We start from the raw sequence: 24775 nt of genomic DNA on the forward strand, positions 1-24775 counted from the left end.
GTTTGGAACAACATGAAGGTGAGTAAATGATGACAGAATTTAAATGTCTGGGTAAACTATCCCTTTAATAACATATGTAATTACATGCAGGTATTTTTAAAATATAAATACAATGCAAAATCATGTAGTATGTACAGTACGCAATAAGTGCATTGTATCAAATGATTAATTTAAATGTTAGTACATAAAGACACTTAATATAAAGTGGGACCATGTTTTATAAAACCAAAAGTGGTTTGTTAAACAACTAGCTCGCCAAACAATGTACATTCTGTCTTCATTTACTCACCGTTATGGAAACCTGTATGACTTTCTTTCTTTTTGTCTTTCAGCATTTATGTCAAACCTAGTGTGATATTACTTGATGTGCCATATTTGAATATGCGCAAATGTTAATGAGATTTGAGAGTAATGACTTAAATTCCATATCATATGAAAGACTTTGAATATAGCTAATGGGTCTATGTTTAGAGTTTTGCAGCCCCTGGTTGACAATTATTTGTATTGTATGGAAAGAGCTACTTGAACATTCTGCTAAACGTCTCAGAAAGTCACAACTTGAGTTTGAAACAACATAGCGATGAGTAAATAATGGCATAATTTTCATGTTGTGCAGAATTATAACCTGCCATCACCCTTCATATTAATACTGTAAAGAAGTGGTCATTCGTGCAAAAACCTTTTTAAAAAACGTCCAAGGCACATCATACAAACAAACTTTTCTTTCTCCCTGTTAAATTGTTTAAAAGTTCATAAGACTGAACCAGCATTAGGAAGTCCCAGGGGCGTGTCCGTTCACCTCCACGGACGCCCTGCGCTTGTTTCCCGAGTACTCGCCGATGAACGACCCGTCTTCGTTGAACTCGCAGTCCTCATCGTCTGATATCACAGAGCTGTCCCCACTGCTAACATCCTCGTTGATGTCTCTGAGCAATTGCTGGCTGCTTTTCAGCGGCTTCTCATCATTGTCACTGTCAAACACCAAGAAAAACGAGTCAAATTCAGCTCAGAGTGACTAAGAGGATGATCCTAGTCAAGGCTGGTAGACAGTGTGGGTAAGGGGTGTAGGAAGGATGCAATCACCGCTTTCTGCTAATTACTAATTGCAAAGACTTCAAGGCCTGATGGAAATTCTCGAAACTAAACAGAGAGAAAAATCAAAGAGAACCGGACACACCAGCCAATGAGAGGACTAACTTAAGAGACTCTTTTGTGTGCCTGTAGACAAACAGCCTGTCAGGTCACTTTAGTCCCTTAGGAATGATGGGACAAACCGAAATTAGCTGCCAATTTGAGAGCAGGCGCACTGCCAGCAAGCAGGTGTCTGTAAGGAGACGAGGGGTCACCTCGTAAGCTCCCAATTACTATGAGATGCCACAACATCTCGGGTAGCGCTAAAATAAATCCAGACGGAAAATGTATTAGGATAAACTGACATTTGTCCTCTTTTCATTTTAGAAATAATAGTCCTGCTGACCACAATAGGACACTGAACAATGGGGACTGCTTTGCGTCATCCTTTGCTGATTAATTGGTGCAGATAAAGACTAAAATAATTGTAGCATAATCTGTTGGCGCGCACGCAGACACACACACACAGATTCATAATTCATAAGAGAAAAAACTGCATTTATTGGCAATATAAGTCGTTTGTAACATTCGAAATGTGTCTTTGCTGAAGAAAAAAAAAAAAAGTATTAATTTAAAGAAAAATCTTACTGACCACAAACTTTTGAACATTCATGTATGTAAATGCAGCCCGTTCTCATCCCAAGGCGTCATATACTGACGCTTTTGACATTTCGTCTACATCCAACGCACATGGCACCCTTTAGCGTCAATATGAGACACAGATAGATATGGGCCAGAAGGCGCCTCCTAGCGGTCTAACCCTAACCCTACCCCAGACCTAAACCTACCCATAACCGAACAAACCTCTGTGCGTGTCATATTGACGCTAAAGGGTGCCATGTGCGTTGGATGTAGACGAAATGTCAAAAGCGTCAGTATATGACGCCCTAAATGAGAATGCGTTGGTATATGCAGATAGCTCAAGTCTTGCGCGCCCATTGTAGGTGTTTTCAGCGGTGGACAGGGGTCATTATACACAGCAAAATGCGATGCACATTGCAATTTTGTGTGAATTCTGTTGAGTTCTGTTGGCTCGGACAAGACGGGATTGCCTTCGTGGCCCTCGTGCATCGATGAGCCTTGGGCGTCCAACACACTGTCATCGATTTGTGGTTTGTCCCTCCTCGGACCACTGTTGATAAATTCTCACCACTTCTAACCGGGAGCAAGACACAAGCCTTGCCATTTCAGAGACACTCTGACCCAGTCGCCTTGCCATAACAATTCGGCCATTGTCAGAGTCGCACAGATCTTTATTCCTGCCCATTTCTCCTGCGTCCAACATGTTGATTACGATAACTAATTGTTTGCTCACCATCTAATCTACCCAGACCTTAATATGTGACCTTGTTAAGAGATATTCATTTCACCTACTACTATATATACTGTATATTTTCATTCAGCATTTCTCTTTCAATAACTACTGACAGATTAGTTTAAATTTCTTCCCTCCTTTATATGTCCACCTCTTCTATCTATAATATATTAGTATCCCAGAATTCAATGCACTATATCATATTTAATTTCATCAAATGAATATCATCAATGGCGTAACATGATAAACCAGCTCTTCTATTCTCAAAAGTGTAATAAATCAGTGGCCTCCTTGTGTAAGCCTGAGTAATGCAGTTTTGAAAGCCTGCGAGGCTCCCGTCATACTCCACAGCTGGTATGGGACGCGCTTCCCTATCTGGTTACTTCAGTTAGCAGATGTTCGAATGTGTCTGGTGCTGTAACTCCCTAAACAAGGGTAGCGTTCAGATCAGACTCTGAGCCTCTGCTGAAGCCGCATTTCTTTCCTGAGGGAGGAATAAAACGGGTATCTAAGCGTAATGAGATGGAAACACTATTACGGATTCGAGATACTCCATATGCAATTAATACAAGCTAACTGCATACAACCCCCTTTTCCTCGCCTCTGCTCTTTTTTCCACACAGGTTTTTAATGTGCTACTTGTTTGCACCTGGTTGTGACACAGTGTCATGGCTCTGACTGGTTAATGTTCCAATAATAACTGCACACGTTTTATAGGGTTTCCACAATTTCTTACCAACATATTTTCAGTCATTTCTGATTATTGATGTTCAAAAGTTTGGGATCAGTAAGATTTTAAGTATTTTTATGCTCACCAAGGCTACATTTATTTTATCAAATTGCATTATTACATTATTTAATATTAGTCAAATATTATTTTGTATTTGAATCAAATTTAAATGTAATTTATTCCTGTGATGCATAACTGAATTTTCAGCATCGTTACTCCAGTCTTCAGTGTCACACGATCCTTCAGAAATCATTCTCATATGCTGATTTGCTGCTCAAGAAACATTTCTTATTATTATAAATTTTGTGGAAATCGTGAAACATTTTTTAGGATTCTTTGATGAATAGAAACGTCAAAAGAACTGCATTTATTTGAAATAGTAAAAACATTTACATTGTCGCAAAATAATCTTGATAAACTGTATGTGTCCTGGCTAGATAAAAGTATTCATTTAAAAAATATATTGCTGACTCTAAACAATAGTGTATATATGAAGAGTTCAGATGCAAAAGCCTCTAAGTGCCATCTGAAGATTTCTTCTAGAATGGTCATTTTTATCAAGCTCGTATATTTAAGTTCAGTAATTTCACTTAAATGGCAATGCAAATTACCTATGAATTGTCATTTAAGTGAAATTACTGACCTTAAATATACGAGCTTGATAAAAATGACCATTCTAGAAGAAATTTTCAGATGGCACTTAGAGGCTTTTGCATCTGAACTCTTCATATATGATTATATAAATGATTATACTTAGTATGCAAATGTCTCTGTTAAACTGTTAAAGAGCAATATTTATTTCACTTATGATATTTTTCATCTAGTCAATGAAAACCAATAAAAAAAATGATTCACTTTGCCACGATTTTTTTTTAAATTGTATTTATTTCCATGACCTTTTCAGGCATGGAAATAATTTTAAAACGTTTCATTTTGAAAATTCCCAGACATTAATAGGTATTTTCTATAACTGAGGGAACCTTTTAAAGTTGTACTATAAGCTACACACAACACGACAACTATAAATCACACACAACTACACTTTTGCACAAAACAAAGCTGCCGTTCACTACCTGTGTGTGTAGGCTAGAGAGAGCAATGCTTTCCGTGTGGCTCCAAGTAAATGCCATGCATGTAGGGTTTGTTTGCAGGAGATAAAGGCATTAAGAAATGATGTTACAGCAGGAGCTCAGTGAGATGAAGAACTTGTGTCGAGATCTATAACAGAACTAGTGTGGCTCTCTGACCTGTACTCGCAGGGAGTTTCTTCTACCATGCCGTGAGATTCCAGATCAGCAGGACACTCCTCCTTTTCCTTCACTGCCAAGAAAACATTCGGAAAAGATTATTTATTCTATAATAAGGAGAGTGCTTTGCTTACTGATATTTCTCAGTTGCTTTTGAAACTTCCTGCCTTGATATTATTTCAAAAAGGACACTGTTGTTATTCATAAGAGATCATATTGGCATCCACATGTTTTCTGAGTAAACATTCAATACCTCACGAAATTGTGAGAATATTTCCTATTTTGCCGCATGGAAGCACATCAAGGACACAGACTGATGTGTAAACTGAACTTGAATGTAAGATATAACCTTACTGGTAAAAGCATTTATTCTTTTCAGCTTGGTAAGCTATATCTAACATAATGTATTGTAAAGCATATAACAGCCACAGTGAAAGATCAAGGTGTTTAAAGCTATATCTTGCAATGCCTTAGGCTTAATTGCATACACTCCATAAGGGTTCTTATGCAATTTTATAATAATTAATTCAGGATGTAAATCTTGAATCCATTAAAAACCTTTCATATTGGTTTAATATACAGTATGTGGAACAAAAAAAGCTGAAGACCACAGTAGGAGCCGATGAGGACAGGCCAGTAAAGCTCACTGATCTCAAGATATCTCTCTGACGCAGCTAGTAATAAGTCTATGGGTTGGTGCGACAGATCCACAGAAAAGCACCAAGCTGTTGACTACAGACTACTGTGAGCTTGGACAGGGTCTTGGAAGCTCTGTGTGACCTCTAAAGCTGTTTGTGTCTTACCTGCATACTTGCCGCCTTTGTTCTTGAGCACAAAACAGCCGATGAGGACAAGCAGAGTTAGTAAAGCCCCCGCGCACATTATCCCCACAAACCACTCCTGGGATCCCGCCGCTTGTTTACTAGACACTGCAAGGACAAAAGAGTTTGTTTTTGGGAAAATGTCATTCGTGAGCACAATCACACTGATGCCAACTTGAAAACATTGACAGATACTGTCTTGTTGGGTTAGAAGATAAAAACAATCATATCCTCAAATGGCATTTTTAAATACGGCTCCTGCGGCAACTTCTGATGTGGGTTGTCAAATGAGAACAATCAGAACACAAAGTAGAGCATTTGTGGATCATATACATTTTTAATTACTTGTTTGTTTGTTTGTTTTTTGTGACTGTGGCAAAGATATTTAAGTTAATTTCCAAATGTTTAATGAATTTTTTGAATGAAAATTTCCAACTACTTGCTGACTTAAATGGGCTGTTTTTGCTGCTGTCACACAGCCTATGTGGGTTTGCTGTAAAAATGAAATGTTGTCCCACTGAAAATAAATTTCAATCATTTGTTTCTTATATTCTGATTCGTCGGAAGGATATGCAGAGCAGTAGGTGCTACATCTAGCACATATATCTGTGGCATTATCGTTACTTCTTCTGGTGTTGCAAATAACATTATCTACGCTCTCCCCTTCGTATTAAAGTTGCAGTTTCAGCAAATACTGAGTAGGCATCAGAAGTAAGAGTAAAGGTTGGACGTCATGTGTCCAAATGTATTCATCTGTCTGACATCAGAAAGTTGTGGATGTAGAGAACACGCTGTTTTACAGCCTAGTTTCAATAAAAGGTAGTTTATTCTGGAGTGGAACTTTCAAAAGATTTTAGTAAAATGAAAATGGATTCCTCATGATAAGACCTCATCAGAGGATCTCAACTCTGGCCCTCTTGGTCCACTTTCCTGAGTTTTGCTCCAGCCTTTGATCAAACTCACCTGCCTGTAACTTCCTAGTAATCCTAAAGATTTTTGATCTGTTCGTTTAGTTGTGTTTAATTAGGGTTGGAGCAAAACTCTGCAGAAAAGTGGAACTTGAGGTTGTTTAATAAACGTTTATTCCACTATTTTTGTGTCACTTGTCATACCATGATGGTGTTTTGTGTTTTTGTTGTGCACCATATGTACCTCAGTATATACCTCAGCTACTTGTGATGAACTCTAATTCATCATGTGTCTCTTTACTGCCTGTAAGGTGGTTTTTAGAATATTATACAGGTTAAGGTGGTTATCCAGCATATAATACAGATACAAAACACAAGAGTATGAAGTAATATTAAAGAAGACCTATTATGCCTTTTTACAAAGTCTTGATTTTGTTTTGGGGCTCTACTAAAATAGCTTTTCCTGTTTGAATGTTCAAAAAAAAAAAAAAAAATTTTCACATATTTGACATTGTTGCAGCACCTCTCTTCCCAGTCTGTCAGTAACGCTCTGTTTAGTTTCTGTCTCTATGAATCCCCTCCTTCTGAAAAGTGCAATGTGCTGGAATGTGATTGGTCACCTGCTTTGAGCATGTTTAGGAAGTGTCACACCCCTTACCATAACTGCGTTAGATCCGGGCTGGAAAAAAACAGCGTCTCTTGAACATGGTGACAACACACTAACACAACTCAATCAGGCCTCGTCCCTATTTTTTTTGTCTTGGGCAAAAATTATTTAAATGAGGAAAATTGTGACATGTTTCTTCCCGGAAGAACTCAAAACTACAATGGAAGCATTTCACGGAGTTCAGAAACAGTGTTACTGAAATAGAGAATAAAGGTCCTTGCACGCAGAGTCCGAAATTTTCGGATGCGTTTTTTTGTATTCGTGATTCGGTGGCTCTGAATTGTAAAACACCATTCAAAATGCTTGCTACGGATGCGAAAAACGCAGAAAATGGAACCCTATCCGAATTTTTTTATGGCGGACGAAAGTTTTGGAAGCAGTGTATAAGCGTGATTGACAAAACATGAGGTCGTATTTATTCTTTAACGTGCGAAAATTCAGTGTGCAAGGACTTTAACTTCCTTTTGAGTGACTTTGTGCTTTTGAGTAGACCTTATTCATGCTCAAACAACAACATTACACACTACAGAAAGTTGAAAATGTAAAAAAACATAATAGCTCCTCTTTAACATTTTATCAGTTAATGAAATACTTTCTTTTTTTTTACAGTAAATTTAAGTTCAGGCCTATAAAACCTAAAATGTTGCTGCATGGCAACCACAGCTGCTGGTATAAATTACACAAATATATATTGCAGTGCATTTTATAAACCTATAAAGTATATATATATATATATATATATATATATATATATATATATATATATATATATATATATATATATATTTTAAAAATCGCTTGCTCAAAGAAATAGGAGAACTTTCTTTGAATGTCCTTAGTGCTAATGCACCCACAGAAAAACTATCACATGCGGTACTCTGTCAGTGATACCTCTAATGCTGTTCCACAGGCTAAATTCTCTCACTTCTCACCTTTCCTAGTCTTGAAAACCTCTTCAAAAATGCTAGGGCCATCAACCCTGTGTGAAGCCTGCAGCCGGACTGTGTACACAGTTCCTGGGCTGAGCCCTTCAACGATGTGGAAACCTTTAGATGTATTTAAAGCCTCTGAAAGCTGCCAGATACCATCACCTGAAGGAACAACCGCATAACCAGATAGCGTTAGGCCACAACCCAGCAGAAAGAGGTGATATCTATGAAAGTGAAAAGCCACACTTTGAAAGGTTAGAAAAGTAGACAGAGTAAAATTGATTCTAGGGCTGCAAATAAAAACCCATAAAGAAAATAGTCAAGAATGAATTTCATTATCGGTTAGTCTGGATTTTCTGGCTGTTTGGCATCATTGAGAGGCTCTTCACCGAAACGTTACTCACATTTTATATTTTATTCGTAATGCGCTCATTTACTTATTAGTGAGCGAGTGGTTGAATGTCACTGTCATCATTAAAACTTTCAAAATTAAATATTCGTACAGAGCACAATAAAGAAAGGATGAGCAATCACTGGCTCTTAAACCAAAATGTTGAATATCCAATATAAGAAATAACAAACAGATTAATTGATCATCAAAATCGTTCTTAGTTGCAGACCTAGATGATACTTTCTAAAATGCACTACAAATGCATCTACGGTTGTAAACACTGAATCCTGACACAGCAGATTGAGGAGTGACATTCTTACGGTGATTCATTATTGCAACATAGAGCTGTGAATCAGACCGTTCCCCACTGGTTCTCCAGCTGATTCTTGCAGAGGTGTCACTTACAAAGGTGGATGTGTTGAGAACAACTGAGAGAAATACACAAAGAAGATATAGAACAAAAGACAGGAAAAACAGGAAAAACACTCAAAAGGTTAGTTCCTGCGAAAGAAACCCAGTACACCCATTACCATAGGATTGTGTTATAGAAATCATACAGAAATGCTTCATCTAAATGAAACATTATTAAAGTCAACATGAAACAGTCAATTTGAAAGAATTAAAAGAGAAGTTTCATGTCCATACTTGTATTGTTCAACTGGTCGAGGTTGATATGGTATGCCTATGATTTAGAAAGTAATTAGTAATAAGTAATGCCATATTTTTTAGAGAGAGTAATTAGTACAGTAATCTTAATTACACTGTTGAAGATGTAATTAGTAGCAAGTAATTAAATATTTTTTTAGAGTAACTTACCCAACACTGTACATTACATTTCAGAGAGAAACTGGATAGTGGATATTTATTTAAGATACAATTGTAGGGCAGGACTTTTATCTGAACTAATTGATCTCTATTTTAAGAGACTGGTGATATCATATATTATATTCTATTATATTCTATATATTCTATATATTCTATTCTATTCTATTCTATTATATTATATTATATTATATTATATTATATTATATTATATTATATTATATTATATTATATTATATTATATTATATAAATAACTGAATTTATTACAAACATCTTTCTTAGCAATAACATGCACTGCCGAATCATTCTCAATAAGAACAGGAACATGTAAATACAGTCGATTTTGATTTCATGTTGACTTTAAATGTAAATTTCACTTAAGTAGGAAAATGCTGAATGTATGAAGGTATGAAAATGATGGTTAACTGTATATAGATGAATGGATGAATACCTAAGGTAGGAAATATGGCATTGACAGAAGGAGTGTCTGTATTAGGTGAGGTGAAAGAGAAAGGCTGCCCTGCAAGAGAGAGAGAGTTCAGACCACATGCATGTGAAATGCAAATAATTAAATGCAACTAATAATACAATCGTGTATAAGCAAAAGAGCAAAATAAATGGGCCTATCATGGTAAAAGTCCTGTTTTTTTTTCGTTTTTTTGTGTATTTGGACTATGAGTATACAGATGGTCTTTACAAAATGAACACTGTTGAATGATGTTTTCCTGTCAGCAGCCAGACTGGTTTTGTCAGCATTGAGAAAGACAGCTGTCTTTAGCAGGGCTTCAGGGACAGTACTACTGCCTCACAGAGAAGCTCTTAAAAGTCAAAGCAAACGCCAACAGCAAAAAAGCTAGCTGTCAATAAGTGTTTTTTTGATGGAATAGTAGGATAAATTTAGCAGAATATACAGAATTATTTCCTACATTAATTATGGAGTTATGCAGGGACTTTTGATACAACAATACTACTAATTCAACAACAACAACAACAACAACAACAACAACAGCTGTTTATTTATTTATAACTTTAAAATTAGTACAACTACAGGTACTATGACTAATGTTAACACTAGAATGCTTTCCCATGCTGTTATCAGTTAATGTAACTAATAACATAGTTATTTTAGACATAATAATGTATGGGTTAAATATACTAATTAAGTTTTCAGGTTACAAAAACAGCTACATATCTGTTGGTACATACTCAACTCAGATGATGTCACTTCAGATGTTGACAGTTCATCTTAAAAAGACAGTACAGATACAAACTATAAATGCATAAATAGATAAATTATCATTTTCTAGAAATTCAAACTACTTTGACTACCTGACAGATAAGCAGACTTCGCAAAACGACCTCGGACTAACATAACCTCGGTTCCCTGAAATGACGGGAACAAGTTTTGCGGCAGTAGACACAATGGGAAAACTCTGGGCAGGGCTATCCCTCTATGGGCAGGGCTATCCCTCTATATAAGAGCGCATTCTGCCCTAGGGAATCAGTTTAATACGACTGAAGCGACGAACGCCGTGCAGCGTGAAAGCATGGCCGGTGACGCAGAACTTGTTCCCGTTATCTCAGGTTACTAAACGTTAGTAACCGAGTACGTTCCCTTACGATGCGGTTCACTCGTACTGTGTCGCTCGATGCAATGGGAACCCAGTCCAAGCGTGCCGTGCTTAGATCTGCAGAACAAAGACACTGTAAAGCCTGACTCGCTGTGGGTCGGAGGAACTGTTTCTACAGCTCCTTTCACTACAGCTTTCCACAGCGAGACTTAGCCCCTCCTCTTCCTTCCTGAAGGATCAGGATAGGCGCAGGATCCAGCGTTATCTCATGCCGGAGACCTTAGCGCTTCGGAACGGGAATGCTGTCAAGGCTCAGGCTCTGGTTTGGGCTGAACGGTCAGAAGCGTAGGCTTCGTGGGCTGCTGAGTCAGCACATTCTTTTGGCAACTGGAAGCAGCTGCAGAACTGGAGCACTTGGGCAGGAACAACACATAGCCTACAACGTCTTCTGTGCAGCGGTGAAGTGCTCTGTGAAACCGTCCACCGCAGGGCCGAAGAGGCTGGTGGGAGACACTGGGGAGTCGAGGAAAGCAGCCTTGTCTGCGCCTTGATCTCCGTCAGAATCAGCCACAAGTGGCGCTCCAACACCACAAAACTGGCCATTGCTCTTCCGATAGGCTGGGCTGTTGCTTTCGTCGCACGCAGGGCCAAGTCCTTAAGTCCTTTCGTGGTGCGCAGCTCCTTAAACGCCGCAGGGTCAGGGCTGGACTCGTCCATGGAACGGAGCACCTTCTCCTGAAAGACCTGTAGGACCACCATTGTGTGAAGGGTGGAACCTGCTTGTCCAGCCGAGGTGTAGGCACGTCCAGCGAGAGCTGAAGTGGTCCTACAGGGCTTGGACGGATCGCTTTCTGTCCGATCGATGTGGGCGGGCAGAGATGCACGGCCATGGCTTCGTCCAACAGAAGTAGCTTCTCGTAATCCTTTTCCTCAGAGCAGTCAATTGTTGTGAGGGTGGTGGAGGTAGAAGTACGAAGGCACGCTGAGTAGGGGTTACGCCACGACTTGGTGAGCTCGTCATGGACCTCCAGGAAGAACGGTGCTGCTCTCTGACGAGGGGCCTGCTGGCACCCCGACAGGAACCATTCATCCAAGCGGCTACGTGTGGGCTCTTCAGGGGTAGACCATCCCTGCTTTAGTGCCGCTCGAATCCTTAGATGCACGTCTGAAGCTGCTAATGACATACTGTCATTAGGAAGATCCTCATCAGATCCCCAGAACGAGACCAGGCCGCTCACGCCAGAAGAGCTCACTCGTGCCCAACTGCTCAGTCCTTTGGCTCCGCTATTTCTTCCTCCAAGGTTCCTGGGAGGAAGGGAACGGGAGAGCGTGAGGGGTGGAGCCACTCTCTCAAAAGAAAGTGATCCACAAGCGGAGAGAGGCAAGACTCAAGCTCTCGCAATGAGAGCAGCTTCTGCGTGGGGATTTCCTCAGACAGGCAACACAGTCATCATAGGCTTGTGCAGTTTCAAGGCGTTATTATATAATCTTCAGTAATTGGAGAAAAATTTGTTTTCCCTTTGTACGAGTACGAGTGCGAATACCATTACGAGTGAACCGCATAGCAAAGGAACTGACATTATATCTCCTTCAGTGGTTTCAAAGTCACTTTAAGTCACAGTTTTATGTCACATAAGCTGACATGTTTGACTGATAACTTTAAATATATATATTTATCTGCATTTAAAGGTCTCCAAAAATGCAGATGTCATGTCAGGACACTGCAAAAGTTACATTGTATAAAAAGCAATTACTAGGGGTGGGGGGAAATCGATTCACATATGAATCGCGATTATGTAGGATAACGATATGTAGAATCTGACGATTCGAATCGATTGATAAATTTCAAAAATCTCTATTCTAAACGTCTGTTAATAATGTGATGTTGACGGAACAAAGAACAGTGCAGCACCTGGACAGTTTAGAGAGCACATAGGCTTGCAACGAGGGAACACATGAAGCTTACTTGACAACGACAGTTCCATGTCAATATTTTAACTAGGGATGCACCGATACCGATAACAGTATGAACCAGTATGACACCAGAAATGAAACTCGTAACTATATTCGATCCCGTCTTAAAGGGACAGCAGTGTTTTTATGTTAATCAAACAACAAAGGACAAAGAAATCACTCACTGCTCTTGCTTTTCTACAAGTCATTTTATACAGTGAAGATTTGATGCAGTCATTTGATTGGTTTATTCAAATTCTGTACCTGAAAAAACTATTAGAACTACCTAAACAACATGAAACAAACTGTTTATTTCATTTGTATCTTATATTGAATTTATTTGTGCTATTTGTAATTGGATTATTCGTTCTTATTTTATTACTGACTGTCTTTAATAATGTTATAAATGTATATTAATTAGGCTAGTAGTTTTTGCTGTAGTATACAAATTGTAATGGAGAATTGTGATATTTCACTGGTGTCTAAACATCTGAACCACTGACCCAACCAGGCCAGTAGAAAGAAAAAAATCCCTGCTGAAGCAGCTCTAAATATGCACTGTGCTAATAAATGAAAGATAAATTATAATGAACAGAATAGAACGACAATAGAATGAACAGTGAAAGGAACAGAGGCTTGTATAATACATTTTAACAGGCATAATTAAGCATGAAAATGACTGAAGGAAATATATATATTTTAGCCTGGGTGCCAGCCCGAACCCCGCCCACAACATTTGTTGGTCGGGAAGTTCGGTCTGGACTCGATCCATTGAGGAGTAATTATGCCCGGCTCCCAAAAGGCCGAGCCAATCAAATTGCCAGGGCGGGCTTAAATCGATGATGGACAGATGATCTGCGGTTACGTAATCACCCACGTCACCAAAGAGCGCTTGATTTGAATTAGTTTACAACAAAGACGAGTGCAGCTGGAGAATTGAGATTTCACGAGTTCACACTTACAAATAAGTCAGATAGAATAAATGCGTATATGAGATTTCACGAGTTCACACTTACAAATAAGTCAGATAGAATAAATGCGTATATGAGATTTCACGCGTTCACACTTACAAATAAGTCAGATAGAATAAATGCGTATAAAAGATTTCACGAGTTCACACTTACAAATAAGTCAGACAGAATAAATGCGTATATGAGATTTCACGAGTTCACACAAATAAGTCAGATAGAATAAATGCGTATATGACGTGCTGTCCGAGGAGAGGGCTGTGGGCTCGGTAGCCATACTCCCCCCCCCGGTATTCCTGGTTGTGAGAGAACAAGACAAGAGTGAGGATTCGGGGTGGTGGAGGGATGCTGAAAAACTGTCAAGGACTGTTAGGTAAGTTGACAGAGTGAATATGCTTCCTCATGCTGATATAGGGTAACGTTAGACATGGTATTGTTTGATGACAAGTTGATATTGGATTGATTATTTGTACGTGCTCCTCCCGAACTTTGTTTATGAAACATCATGTGTAGATTCCGCCATCGCGTCTGTTATAGAAGATATCCACAGCGCATTCATTTTAAAAGAGGAGCAGAGAGCCGCGACATTTTGTTGGTTGAAAATATGAATGAAGAACATGCGTCATTTACTCCGTTGCTCTGATTGGTTGTAGGTCTATCCAATTGAGTGCAGAGTTTTTTTTTTTCCTGGTTCGGTTGAGACACGCCCCATAATCAAATCTCTATGGAGCAGTATCAGACTCACATTCTGACTAGAATATGAGTATGACGAAGTCAGGCTATATATATTTGCTAAACAAATGAAATTCCTTTGGTTTCTCTACCTAATATATTTAAAAATGACAAATGCAGTGAAAATACAGGTAATGGTATCGGTATCGGCCTGGTTCTGGAATAAAGTGGCATCAGTGCATCCCTAATTTTAACGAATAGAATATAGCCTTAAATAATGGTATTTAATATCAAACAACTGGGGACACATGCTTTCTTTTACATAAGGAGGAGGGCAAATCTATGCATATATCGAATCGAAATTAGATTCAAAATCGAGAATCGATTTTTAATCAAATCGTGACCCCAAGAATAAATTTTAATCGAATCGTGAGATTCTAAAAGATTCCCACCTCTAGCAATTACTAACTAACTACTAAGTTGCAAATTGCTACAAACTACAGTATGTGATACATACAGCTCTCTGTCGAAGTCTCAGCTGAGACTGTAGAAACTTCAGGAAGTGAATTTTCAGGCATAGTAACTAGTTCATGAGAAACAAAAGTTGGTTGATAAGAAGACAGATCAGTTTAAACAAACCCATGGAGTATGAGAATATAAGCATTACAGAGAGAAACATGTAATACCTGTACGTAACAAAATTGTGGCCTAGAAATTGTGGCAGAGAAATGCAATGATGATGATGCAAAATCAGTTATCCAGTAAGTAAAAACACATCTAGAGGCAAATATTTTCACTCATTGATCGGTCAATGCATTGGTCACTAGACTGTAAACATTATTCCGCCCTTTCGTTCATCAGAGGACTTAAGCAATAATTTTATCACTCTCCTTTATGCAACAAGATGTTGCCAACAGCAACTTCTGTAGTTCCATAACTGCTGCTTAATCACTTTCGAACACCTTGCGGCTGTGCTAATTACAACACAACTAACTTTTCTTGTATCAGATGTTTGTGTCTCAGCATGGGCACTTCAATTTAGATTCTGACACCAGATCCATTATAGCTCCTGGGACTCTGCTTATAGTTGCTTACGGGCACACTTACATGCTTCAGGGACGGTGCTTCCTTCTTCACTGATGGCAGACCCACAGCCCACCTGCGTACACGCTCTCAGGTAAAACTTATACCAGTTGTCTTCCTGTAGATCATGCAAGACCCAATCTGTAGTATCTGGTGCACTGATGTTCACAGAGATCAGCTTACCCACAGTCTCATTAACTAGAAGAAGAACATTAAAAAATAATTGGGGTCAGTAACATTTTTAATTCATCAAGGATGCACTAAATTGATTGAAATTACATACATTTATAATGTTACAAAAGATTTCTATTCTAAATAAATCTCTCTTTTCTATCTATGCAACCTTTTTTTATTCCATATGACCTTGACCAGCTCAGTACAGCATGCCATGAGAATTTTCTTTAGCCCTCCTCCCCACCTGTCTAGATCTGCTACAGGGTTCTGTAATTCTGGGCATTGCTCATGCCAGCAGCAGCGTAGTGGATCTAGTCCACCAAGATAAATCCTTAAAGTGCCCCTATTATGGTTTTTCATGCAGTGTGTAATATAGCTGTCTGTGAATGTAAACGTTCTGCAAAGTTATAAAGTTGAAAGTGCGCGATAAATAAAGTTATTGTCTCCCAAAAAAAGAATAGACTCTGAACCGTCTAAACGAGTCGTCAGGAATTCCAGTCTCACTTCCGTGACCGGCATACGTAACACGGTAACACATTTGCATAATGTCCGCCGCTTATGGCCTTCATTGGCTGTCTGTGAACAACGTCTACTTTGACCCACCCTCAAACACTATAGCTGGTTCGTGTAGTGTACATGACGAGAAGACGCTGTTTTCTGCTCTGCAAAAGCAAATTCTCTTCGAAAACACTTCCAAAGGATGAGGATTTTAAGAGTCAGTGGTTAAAATTACCACAGCAATACAACAGCAGTATAACCTTTCTTCTCAAATCTCCATGAGGTCTAAATGGGATTTGCAAAATGCTTATGCATTAAAGATGGGACAGTACACACTTTATTTGGACCAACTTGCTCCTCAGAATCACAACCTGTAAGTATGATTAATTATTGATGCATATATTTTCTACCGGGTGTTCAAAATACGTCGTTTTGTGTTTTATATTGTGTAAGTTTCCGGCTAACCGGCTAACTTACGTTATTACTGTCTTACTGAAATACTTTTGCTAAGCAGCTAAGCAGCATTCACGTCTGAGCTCGGCTAACGCATGCGCTGTTATTGATACAGTTCCCGCATGTGCATCGCAATAAATTTGAAATATACACATCGGCTTGTTGTTGGTCATACTCTTCTTAATGCTGGTAGTGATGAATTACAGTTGCAACATCTCATAATGTAAACTGAGTAGCGTATCACTGAAAAACGTCATGCTCGAGTTGTCCTTGGAATGGAGGTTCGGGTTAAATAACTAGTTCTTCCAATGTTTCATCATCGGACTCGCGCTCGGATTGATATGGTAAAATCGACGCCATCATAACTGTACAATCACTGAGCTTTATGAGGCCGCCAGAGCTGAAATTCAATTATGGTAATGCGCATTTTGTTTCCGACACGAAAACGGAAAACGGTGGACCAATCACAACAGACTGGGCCGTCTGGCCAATCAGGATTTAGAGAGACTGAATTATCGGACGAGTTGTTTGAGAATCATTGAAAAATGTAGTGATGTGCAAAGTGTATTATGAGAAAATGAAAGTATTTTTTGACGTTTGATGCATGTCAACCTGTTGTAGGAGACCTTCAAAACAAAATTAGGAACCTTTAAAATAGCATATTAGGGACACTTTAATATTATTTGTAATAATATTTCACAATATTACTGTTTTTGACTGTTTTAAATAAATAAATGCAGCCTCGGTGAACTTCTTTTAAAACATGTAAATGTATTGACCCCAAATCTTAGCAATATAAAGATCTAGTACAGTTAAGCAACATAGTGTATATAAAATGAACTGAGACAGATGATGTAACAGGAGATAAATTTGCGAGTGTCATACCTGTCTGGTATTGCAGCAAGTATCCCGTGAGAAACCCATTGGTTTCGAGTGGAGGCGCCCACACCAACTTGATGGAGTCTTTCTGAAAGTTTGTGGCTTTCAGGTCATAAGGTTTCTTAGGAACTGTGGGAAGATGTTAACATTAAACTTGGAAACTCATTACAAACTTGCACCACTTTTGCATTGCATTGCATCGTCTTTTGTTTGTGTGTCATTCTTTTCACGCCTCCTTTCTATGTAAATTCTTCTTCTAATGTTCAGCAGTATATTTTGGACCATGTGTGAACAACAAAGTGTGCAAAATTCAACCGAATCCACACAAGAACTTAGCAAACACTCAAACCACTGAATTTTAAAACGTGTCTACTGTCAAAGAGTTCTTGCCTCCCTGTGGAGTTGTGAAAGAGATGGGACTGCTGCTGGGCCCATTCCCTCTACGGTTAAAGACGTTGACAGTCAGGTTATATTCAGAGAATGGCTTTAGTCCTGGCACTATGGTGTGACTCCTGTTTCCAGGGATGTTGAGAGACTGTCTCTCTGAGGGAATACTCTCAGAGGTCAACAGACTTTTAGTTCGCCACCAGTGCACCTGGGAGCAAGAGACAGAAGGAAGAGGGTGTTGATGAAATATATAAGAAACAAAGAGTGCAAAGAGAGGCAGAAAGAGAGAAAAAGCAAAAGTGGAGTCTATTAATTGTTATAAATAGCTTGTTTGTTGCTCATTGATCAGCACCACAGGGCCTTTGAGCTGGAAGGGTCAGGAACTCACAGTGTATCCTCCAAGATGGCCCCTCAGGGCGGTTTGAGGCACTGGTGACCAGCTGACCCTCAGCAGTGTGGAGTTCAACACCTCCACAGATACATCCTCAGGAGGCGCCAAGGGCACTAGAATTGGTAACAGAACGCACATCTGTTTAAGGCTAAACAAGAGAGTAACATCTCACAAATTCACATATACACAACAGTTTCCTGAAGCAACTAAAGCTACGGGGGGGGCGAAAAAATGGACTGTAATTGGATGACACATTAAACACACTTTTTCCAGGAAAAGTGCTAATGCTAACACAAAGCTATCCGCAGAGAAATGAGGGTACAAGGAAAAGGCTCTTTCAGAGATGCAAACTCATATGGGGCGATAAGTAAGGGGTAATGTAGAGCGAGGCGGTTGTTATAGCGAATACAACCCCGACAGGCTGATCGGGATCCCGACGCGAAGCGGAGGGGTCTTGAATCAGCCTGAAGGGATTGTATTCGCTATAACAACCGCCTCGCTCTACATTATCCCACTTATTACATGGCTACCCACCAAATAAATCAATAATTTGACACAAAATATTGATTTAAAAAGGAGTTTATTGATTTAAAAACGATTGTATTGCTTCCGCTAAAGAAAATAGTCCGTTCCGTCTCTACGGTTAGAATCCTGCGTCCATAGCAACGCTCTGTTTTTCATGGCAACGGTGTGTTATACTTAGCAGCGGTCTGTTATCAAGAAATAATAGACTGCATTTTACATTGGAATTCAACCAAGCCATGTAATAAAAGGTCATAATTTGGCAGTTGGCCTAATATACCTGCTGTCACTTTAAGACCTGACGCACTGATCTATTATACTTTTACGCATGAGTTTTCTTTCTCAACATAACTGCCTATGTTTATGTGAACATTCGCCAAGACAGGCATTTTGACATTATTTTGTGTGTATTTGACTGTTTAAGCGTTGAGAGGCTTTTTTGGGTGCGCACTTTGGTTGTGAGAACAAAACAATTATGCACAATACGTGCAATCCCACACCGAAATTAAAGCCCTGTAACACCAACAATATTCATACGGACCAAATGAAACGAGTGAGAGAGGGGAGGCGTGTTTTTGCATCAACTCGGAGAGATGAGAGAGCGAGAAAGCGCAGCTGGTATCGTGTATTCTACGGAAAATGTATTGGAAGTGTTTCAGATATTTCAGTGTCGATATGTATAGAAAAATCTATATTTTTAACAACATTACATTGCACTTAGTTTGTTTTAGATTTTCCTTTTTAAAAGACTTCAACTGAAAAATGTATATTATATATAAAATTCAACCCGCCAAAGTGGCAAGTATGAGTGACTCTGTTACACGCCACTGCTGAAATCCAGTAGGTGTTAATGTCAAGCCCTAATTCTCATTACAAATTTGAGAAGATGATTGCATTTGTTGGATTTAAAATGGGGTTCTTATGGAACAGTTTTTCTGAGCAGTTCTGTGGCTTTTCAAAACTCATCGGTTCTACATGAATCACACTATTTTGGATTCAGAAACGACATCATTTTAGCTGAAAGGTGACAAGTTTGCATCCCTGCACTTTGCAACATGAATAACAAGGATAACCTTTTTGATGCAGGAATAAAAGGGACAAAATCAGCCCAACCTGTTGCATTATCCTCTAGACAATGCCAAATGTCGACTATAGAGACAAGGGCATGAAAATTATGAAAATTGAATAAAACAAAAGATAATCACATAAGTGTTTGGCAAAGAACATGTCTAATCCCTAAAAGCACAATGTAAAAGCTCAGCAGAAATGACTGATCCTGGTAAAGAGTGGATTAAACCACTCTCCCAACTAATCTCCTATCTTAAGTGTTTATTATTGGCTAATCGTGGCAGTGTCACACGACTGTGAGATGAATGCATTAACGAGCTGTTACACTCACAGTCTTCCCCGGAATAACCAGTCACCACACTGGGTTCTGGTGCCCACCCGTGGTCATTGAAGGCCTGGATCTTGACCTCGTAGGGGACAAACGTTGGGGTGTCTCGCACCACAAATGAGTGTCTCTTCACCATCTGTTCTTTCCAACTGTCCTCGACACCCAGGAGCCTGTAGCTCAGTTTGTATTCCAGACCGGGACCGTTGTGCTGCACAGGCAAGAGTGGCTGGTGATTAAAGGGAAAAGTGGGTCAGTGCACTGCAAACATTACTGAGCATTTGGAACATTTGAAAAGAGTGGAAGAGTGCAAGAGACATTTGCTGATGGGTTTGCGAAATTTGGCGTGGGATAGTTTCTGGGGTGCCTCGCTTGGCTTTCCTTCAGAATTGCAATCTGAAGGAATTTTGACTCATAAATAAGTGAATGGAGATTTGACTGCCAGTGCAAATTAAGTTGCTATGACTTTAAAACTATGTGACACCAGACTTCATAGGAGCTCCAGAAACATTCTGTTCTGTTTGCGTGAGGGTGTCTGCCTTTTTCTTGCTTCAAGCCATGCATATATGCATATGCATTCAAATTGTTTGACAATGCTGTTTGCATTTTATTACCTCCCAGCTGATGTCCATCTGATGTGGCAGGTGACCCTCAATCTTAATGTTTTCTGGGTTCCTGTCGGGAGCTGTACAAATGTGAATATGAATTATTTAACATCTGTCTCAGTCAATAATACCATTGCCCTCTAACACTGCCAAAGTGTATCATACATAATGACGAGCAAGCAGTCATTGATAGTTCGAGACAGCGCTCGCTTAAAAGAGCATTAAAATTTATGGAGCTTTTATAGACATCTGTATAATTTTCTCAAGGTAAATCCCCACAAAGACACTGAGACAGGCACTTCAAACAAGTCCAAGGTCAACCAAGGACAGCCAACATGGAATGGAAACATGTTACAAAAGCAAGTCTCAAAGGATCACAGGTATCCCTACCACAAGGAGGTGTCTTATATCTTTCGGAGGGCATGCTGGGATGACTTCTCCCTATAGCATTGACAGCGATGACTCTGAACTGGTAGTTAATGTGGCCGTAGACCGTCAAGGGGGCTGAGAACTGGCTGCTAGCCACTCGTAGAAGCTCCTTCCACTTCCCTGGTTCCCAGTGGTTCTCTTCATACTGGATGATGAACTCTGATCACAGGAACAGAGCACAGCTGTCATTGAATATGCAAAGCGCATGCTCTCAATACACTGTGGTGCAGCCCCAGTGGGAGCCCCCTTGAAATATTGTAGAGCAATGTATGAGTATGAGCAACGTCCATGAAAATTACCTCAGAGAAATGTGCTTAAAGCAAAAGCCTACTTCAGAAGCACAGAAAACGTGTACCATTACACATGAAAGGGTACGCCAATAGAAACGTTTTGCATTTGATCTGTAACCCTGACATCACAGTAAAAAAAATGTAGATGAGTTTTACCTGTTATGGGACTGTTATGATCACCAGCAGCCGTCCAGGTGAGCCTCACACTGCGGTCTTTCAGATCAGTGAGCTTCAGTTGAACCGGTGGGTCAGGGACATCTATGTCACATTTCAGACACAAGACTATAAACAAGCTTCATATCAAAATAACTATATCTGAAGACCATTAGCAAGAGATGGTGCAATAATGATCACAAAAACAACACTATGTTTTGTGTTTTCTCTGTTTGTGGAGATTGCTGCACCACTATTTGAATATCATTTTTCCAAGCAGGTCTATTATTGTGGTATTAAAGTAATATATAAACATAACAATACAATCTAGCTGTCATTCAGTCTAGTCTCAAAAGGTCCTTCCATCGTACCTAACACAGTTATGTATGCAGAAGCTGTATCCTGGTCCAGTGATGTTCGAGCAATGCAGGTGTATTTCCCTTGATCACTGTTGCTCACATTGACAATCTGAAGAATTCCATCATCTGTGAAATATCTGCAAATAATCCAAAATAGGTTCACAATGTATTCAAAATAATATTAATATAAAATAATAGTTTTAGCTGTAATTCAAATTTCGCAATTTATGAATTCATAAATGAGAAATCAGGCTCACAATTATTTCATTAATGTAAAGTCTCTGAATTTCCTTTACAATGAATCTTACATTGTTTCAGGAGCCAATATCTTGTATGGCTATGAAATGAAATAAGCAATGTGCATTCCAGGAATATTTATTGCATATTTTATGTTGGCAGCAATAGTCAATGGTAAAACAAAAAGGCATGAAACAATTATTTTATATGTCAAAAATGGTTGCCATATAAGCGTGTTCAAGATAAAGAAAAATCTTGTAAAAAGCTAGTAAAAAATATGTGCCAAGTTCTTTCAAATGTACACTTTGTGTTTATGTTGGTTTCATATGGTTCCGAAGAACTTTTACAAATTTTCAACGAATGTTTACATTTAATTCCTCTAAAATTGCTTGGTGTAACCAAGTATAAAGTAATAAATATTTTCCGTCAAACTTCAGTTTGGGGAGCACATATTCACTATTAACAATGTTTGCCTCAATAAACTCCTAATTTACAGTTTATGAGTAGTTGTAGTGGTTACGTTTAGGGGATGTAGAATGGTCATGCAGGATAAGGCATTAATATGTGCTTTATAAGTACTAATAAAGATAAAATATGCTAGTAATATGCAAGCTAATAAGCAACAAGTGAGAATTGGTCCCTAAATTTCCTTAAACCTTGAATCTTAAAATTATTATAAAAAAAAAAACAAAAAAAAAAGTTGAAATATATTTTTTCAAGGTAAACTGTATATATTGTTATTAATAGTATGATTATAAATATAAGTTATAAATAGTCTTTCATTTTTTTAGGGAGTCACACCACGTGACATTTTACAACCTGAACTATTGCTTTTTTATCATTAAAGGTCAAATTATCTTATATTTTAAGAGACGTATTGACTTTGAATCACACGAAGGTCTGCAAATAAACCTCAAAGCAAAATTCAAAGCAATCAATTCCCACAAAATACAAATATTCAGGCAGACCAGGAAAAATAAAGTGGCTGAAACCCGGCATCCGTCAAATGAAACAGCCACTTATAATTTAGACGTCTCCATTGATTATAATGGAAGCGATCTAGTTTGTCGCAGGATGGTGTAGACATGGTTTTCAGAGGCGGCTCTGTGGCTTTTGTCCTGTATGAAATGCCAAATAAGAGCGGCGCTAAATGTTGTCATGACAATCAGTGCACAGCTCTGTTCTGTTCGCTGTGTGTTTTTGTCTACAATTTCTTTAATTAATAAAAAATAATTTGTGGTTCAGCTGGAACTAATCTGGGGTGAGGATCTGAATCACAGCCTGCTAATTGCTGACCCGAGGTAAAAATGCAAACATAATTTGTCTTGAAGCAAATAAAACAAAACTTGGCACAGTATTACACTGCATTTACACAGAAGATCCTGCTGGGCATCCTATTCTAGCCTAGTAGAAAGAGGTTAAAGCTCCTGCTCATTAGCTGGAGTACCTTTTGATTTTCAAGAGAGACATTTCCCCCATAAATGCGCTCTATTACTGATAAAAGCATACAATTACATCTAGCTCCGCGCTGTTACACGACTACAAAGAGTAAGTACTTAATCCATGATTCCAGCACTGATACAACTATAAATACAATTCAAAAATCTCATGGCTCATGCTAATCCTTCCTGTTTTGACTGCGCAACCCTTTCTGAAACGAGGATTTGCTTAAATGGAGAATGGCTTCAGTGAATTCTACTCCGGGGAAAACAGGTCACCCACTCTTCTGAGAAGTTGGAGAGGATATTTATCCCATCCTTCATCCACAAGATCTCCAGCTGTCTTCTGAGGGTAGGGTCGCACTCCACCTGGCACTCCAGCTCGGCCATAGATCCTCTTATGACCTTTATGTCTTGAGGAGGTTCTACGATCCTAGTTGAATCTATCAAAAGCAGACCTTTAGTTTCAGTAATGACCAGCAAACAGAGAGCTTTTCTTTTTTTTTCTCTTTTTTTTTTTTGATTAAGGAAGGTGGCTGACCTTTGATGAAAAGTTCAGTGGTGATGCTGGCGGTGCCCTCAGAGTTGCTTGCCGAACATTTGTACTGGCCCATATCTTCATTCTCCACTTTGTGAATCTGCAGGGAGCCATTCTTCAGGAGAGAATATCTCTCTCCATCTACAGAGCCCTCTGGGTCTTCTCTTCTCCTACAAAACAAACATTGAACTCTTCACAGTTCTTCTGAAATAGGGGCCCATGGGAAGGGCCTTTGCTGAAATGACTACAGATGCTCTGTTGATAAAGCAGAATCCAATGTAGCCTATTTTTTTATTTTTTTAACACGACTTTCAAAATTGACCAAAGGTTTTTGAAAGGAAACTTTTCAAAGAAGAAAAGAGCATAAATATGAGTGCAAAAGGAGGATCCCCTGGAGAGAACAGACATTTCAAAAGGGCTATAGATCTTGCAGTGTCTATTCTCAATATATTGTCCCTTTTTCCTTCACTTAATTCACTTGACCTTATTGGGTCTGCAGTGCAATCATTTACCCAGAATCTGAGGAAAACCCTGCAAAAATCTGTTTGTATCTACCAAAATGTTAATTGAGAAGTTGTTTTTTATTTAAAAAAATATATATAATATAAATATATAGAGAGAGAGATTTCAATTAATTAACTGGTTGATGCTTGCAACAATGCTTGCTTGGTCTTGAATGCTTGATTGAATGCTTGATTGAATGCTTGATTGATTGATTGATTGATTGATTGATTGATTGATTGATTGATTGATTGATTGATTGATTGATTGATTGATTGATTGATTGATTGATTGATTGATTGATTGATCGATCGAAGA

General features: G+C 38.8%; 1 protein-coding gene across 2 annotated transcripts in view; it reads right to left on the reverse strand.

Moving 5' to 3' along the window:
• Positions 1-309: 309 nt before the first annotated feature.
• The window catches only part of chl1a (cell adhesion molecule L1-like a), a 61694-nt gene continuing 37228 nt past the window's right edge, over positions 310-24775 (reverse strand). Inside the window, exons 13-28 of one of the 2 annotated variants that reach the window (XM_079849844.1) lie at positions 23960-24126; positions 23702-23861; positions 21755-21879; positions 21387-21488; positions 20902-21099; positions 20521-20591; positions 19913-20135; positions 17989-18104; positions 17604-17808; positions 17220-17342; positions 15234-15407; positions 8460-8567; positions 7752-7910; positions 5227-5352; positions 4424-4496; positions 310-971 (exon numbers count right to left, since the gene is read on the reverse strand). In XM_079849844.1, the coding sequence (XP_079705970.1) occupies positions 770-971; positions 4424-4496; positions 5227-5352; positions 7752-7910; positions 8460-8567; positions 15234-15407; positions 17220-17342; positions 17604-17808; positions 17989-18104; positions 19913-20135; positions 20521-20591; positions 20902-21099; positions 21387-21488; positions 21755-21879; positions 23702-23861; positions 23960-24126 (2332 nt within the window). In that variant the 3' untranslated portion in view covers positions 310-769. The remainder of the gene's footprint in view (positions 972-4423; positions 4497-5226; positions 5353-7751; positions 7911-8459; positions 8568-15233; positions 15408-17219; positions 17343-17603; positions 17809-17988; positions 18105-19912; positions 20136-20520; positions 20592-20901; positions 21100-21386; positions 21489-21754; positions 21880-23701; positions 23862-23959; positions 24127-24775) is intronic. The other variant, XM_079849845.1, reaches the window with a different exon arrangement.

This window comes from Squalius cephalus (assembly GCF_949319135.1).
Source record: "Squalius cephalus genome assembly, chromosome: 18".
Taxonomy (NCBI): Eukaryota; Metazoa; Chordata; class Actinopteri; order Cypriniformes; family Leuciscidae; genus Squalius; species Squalius cephalus.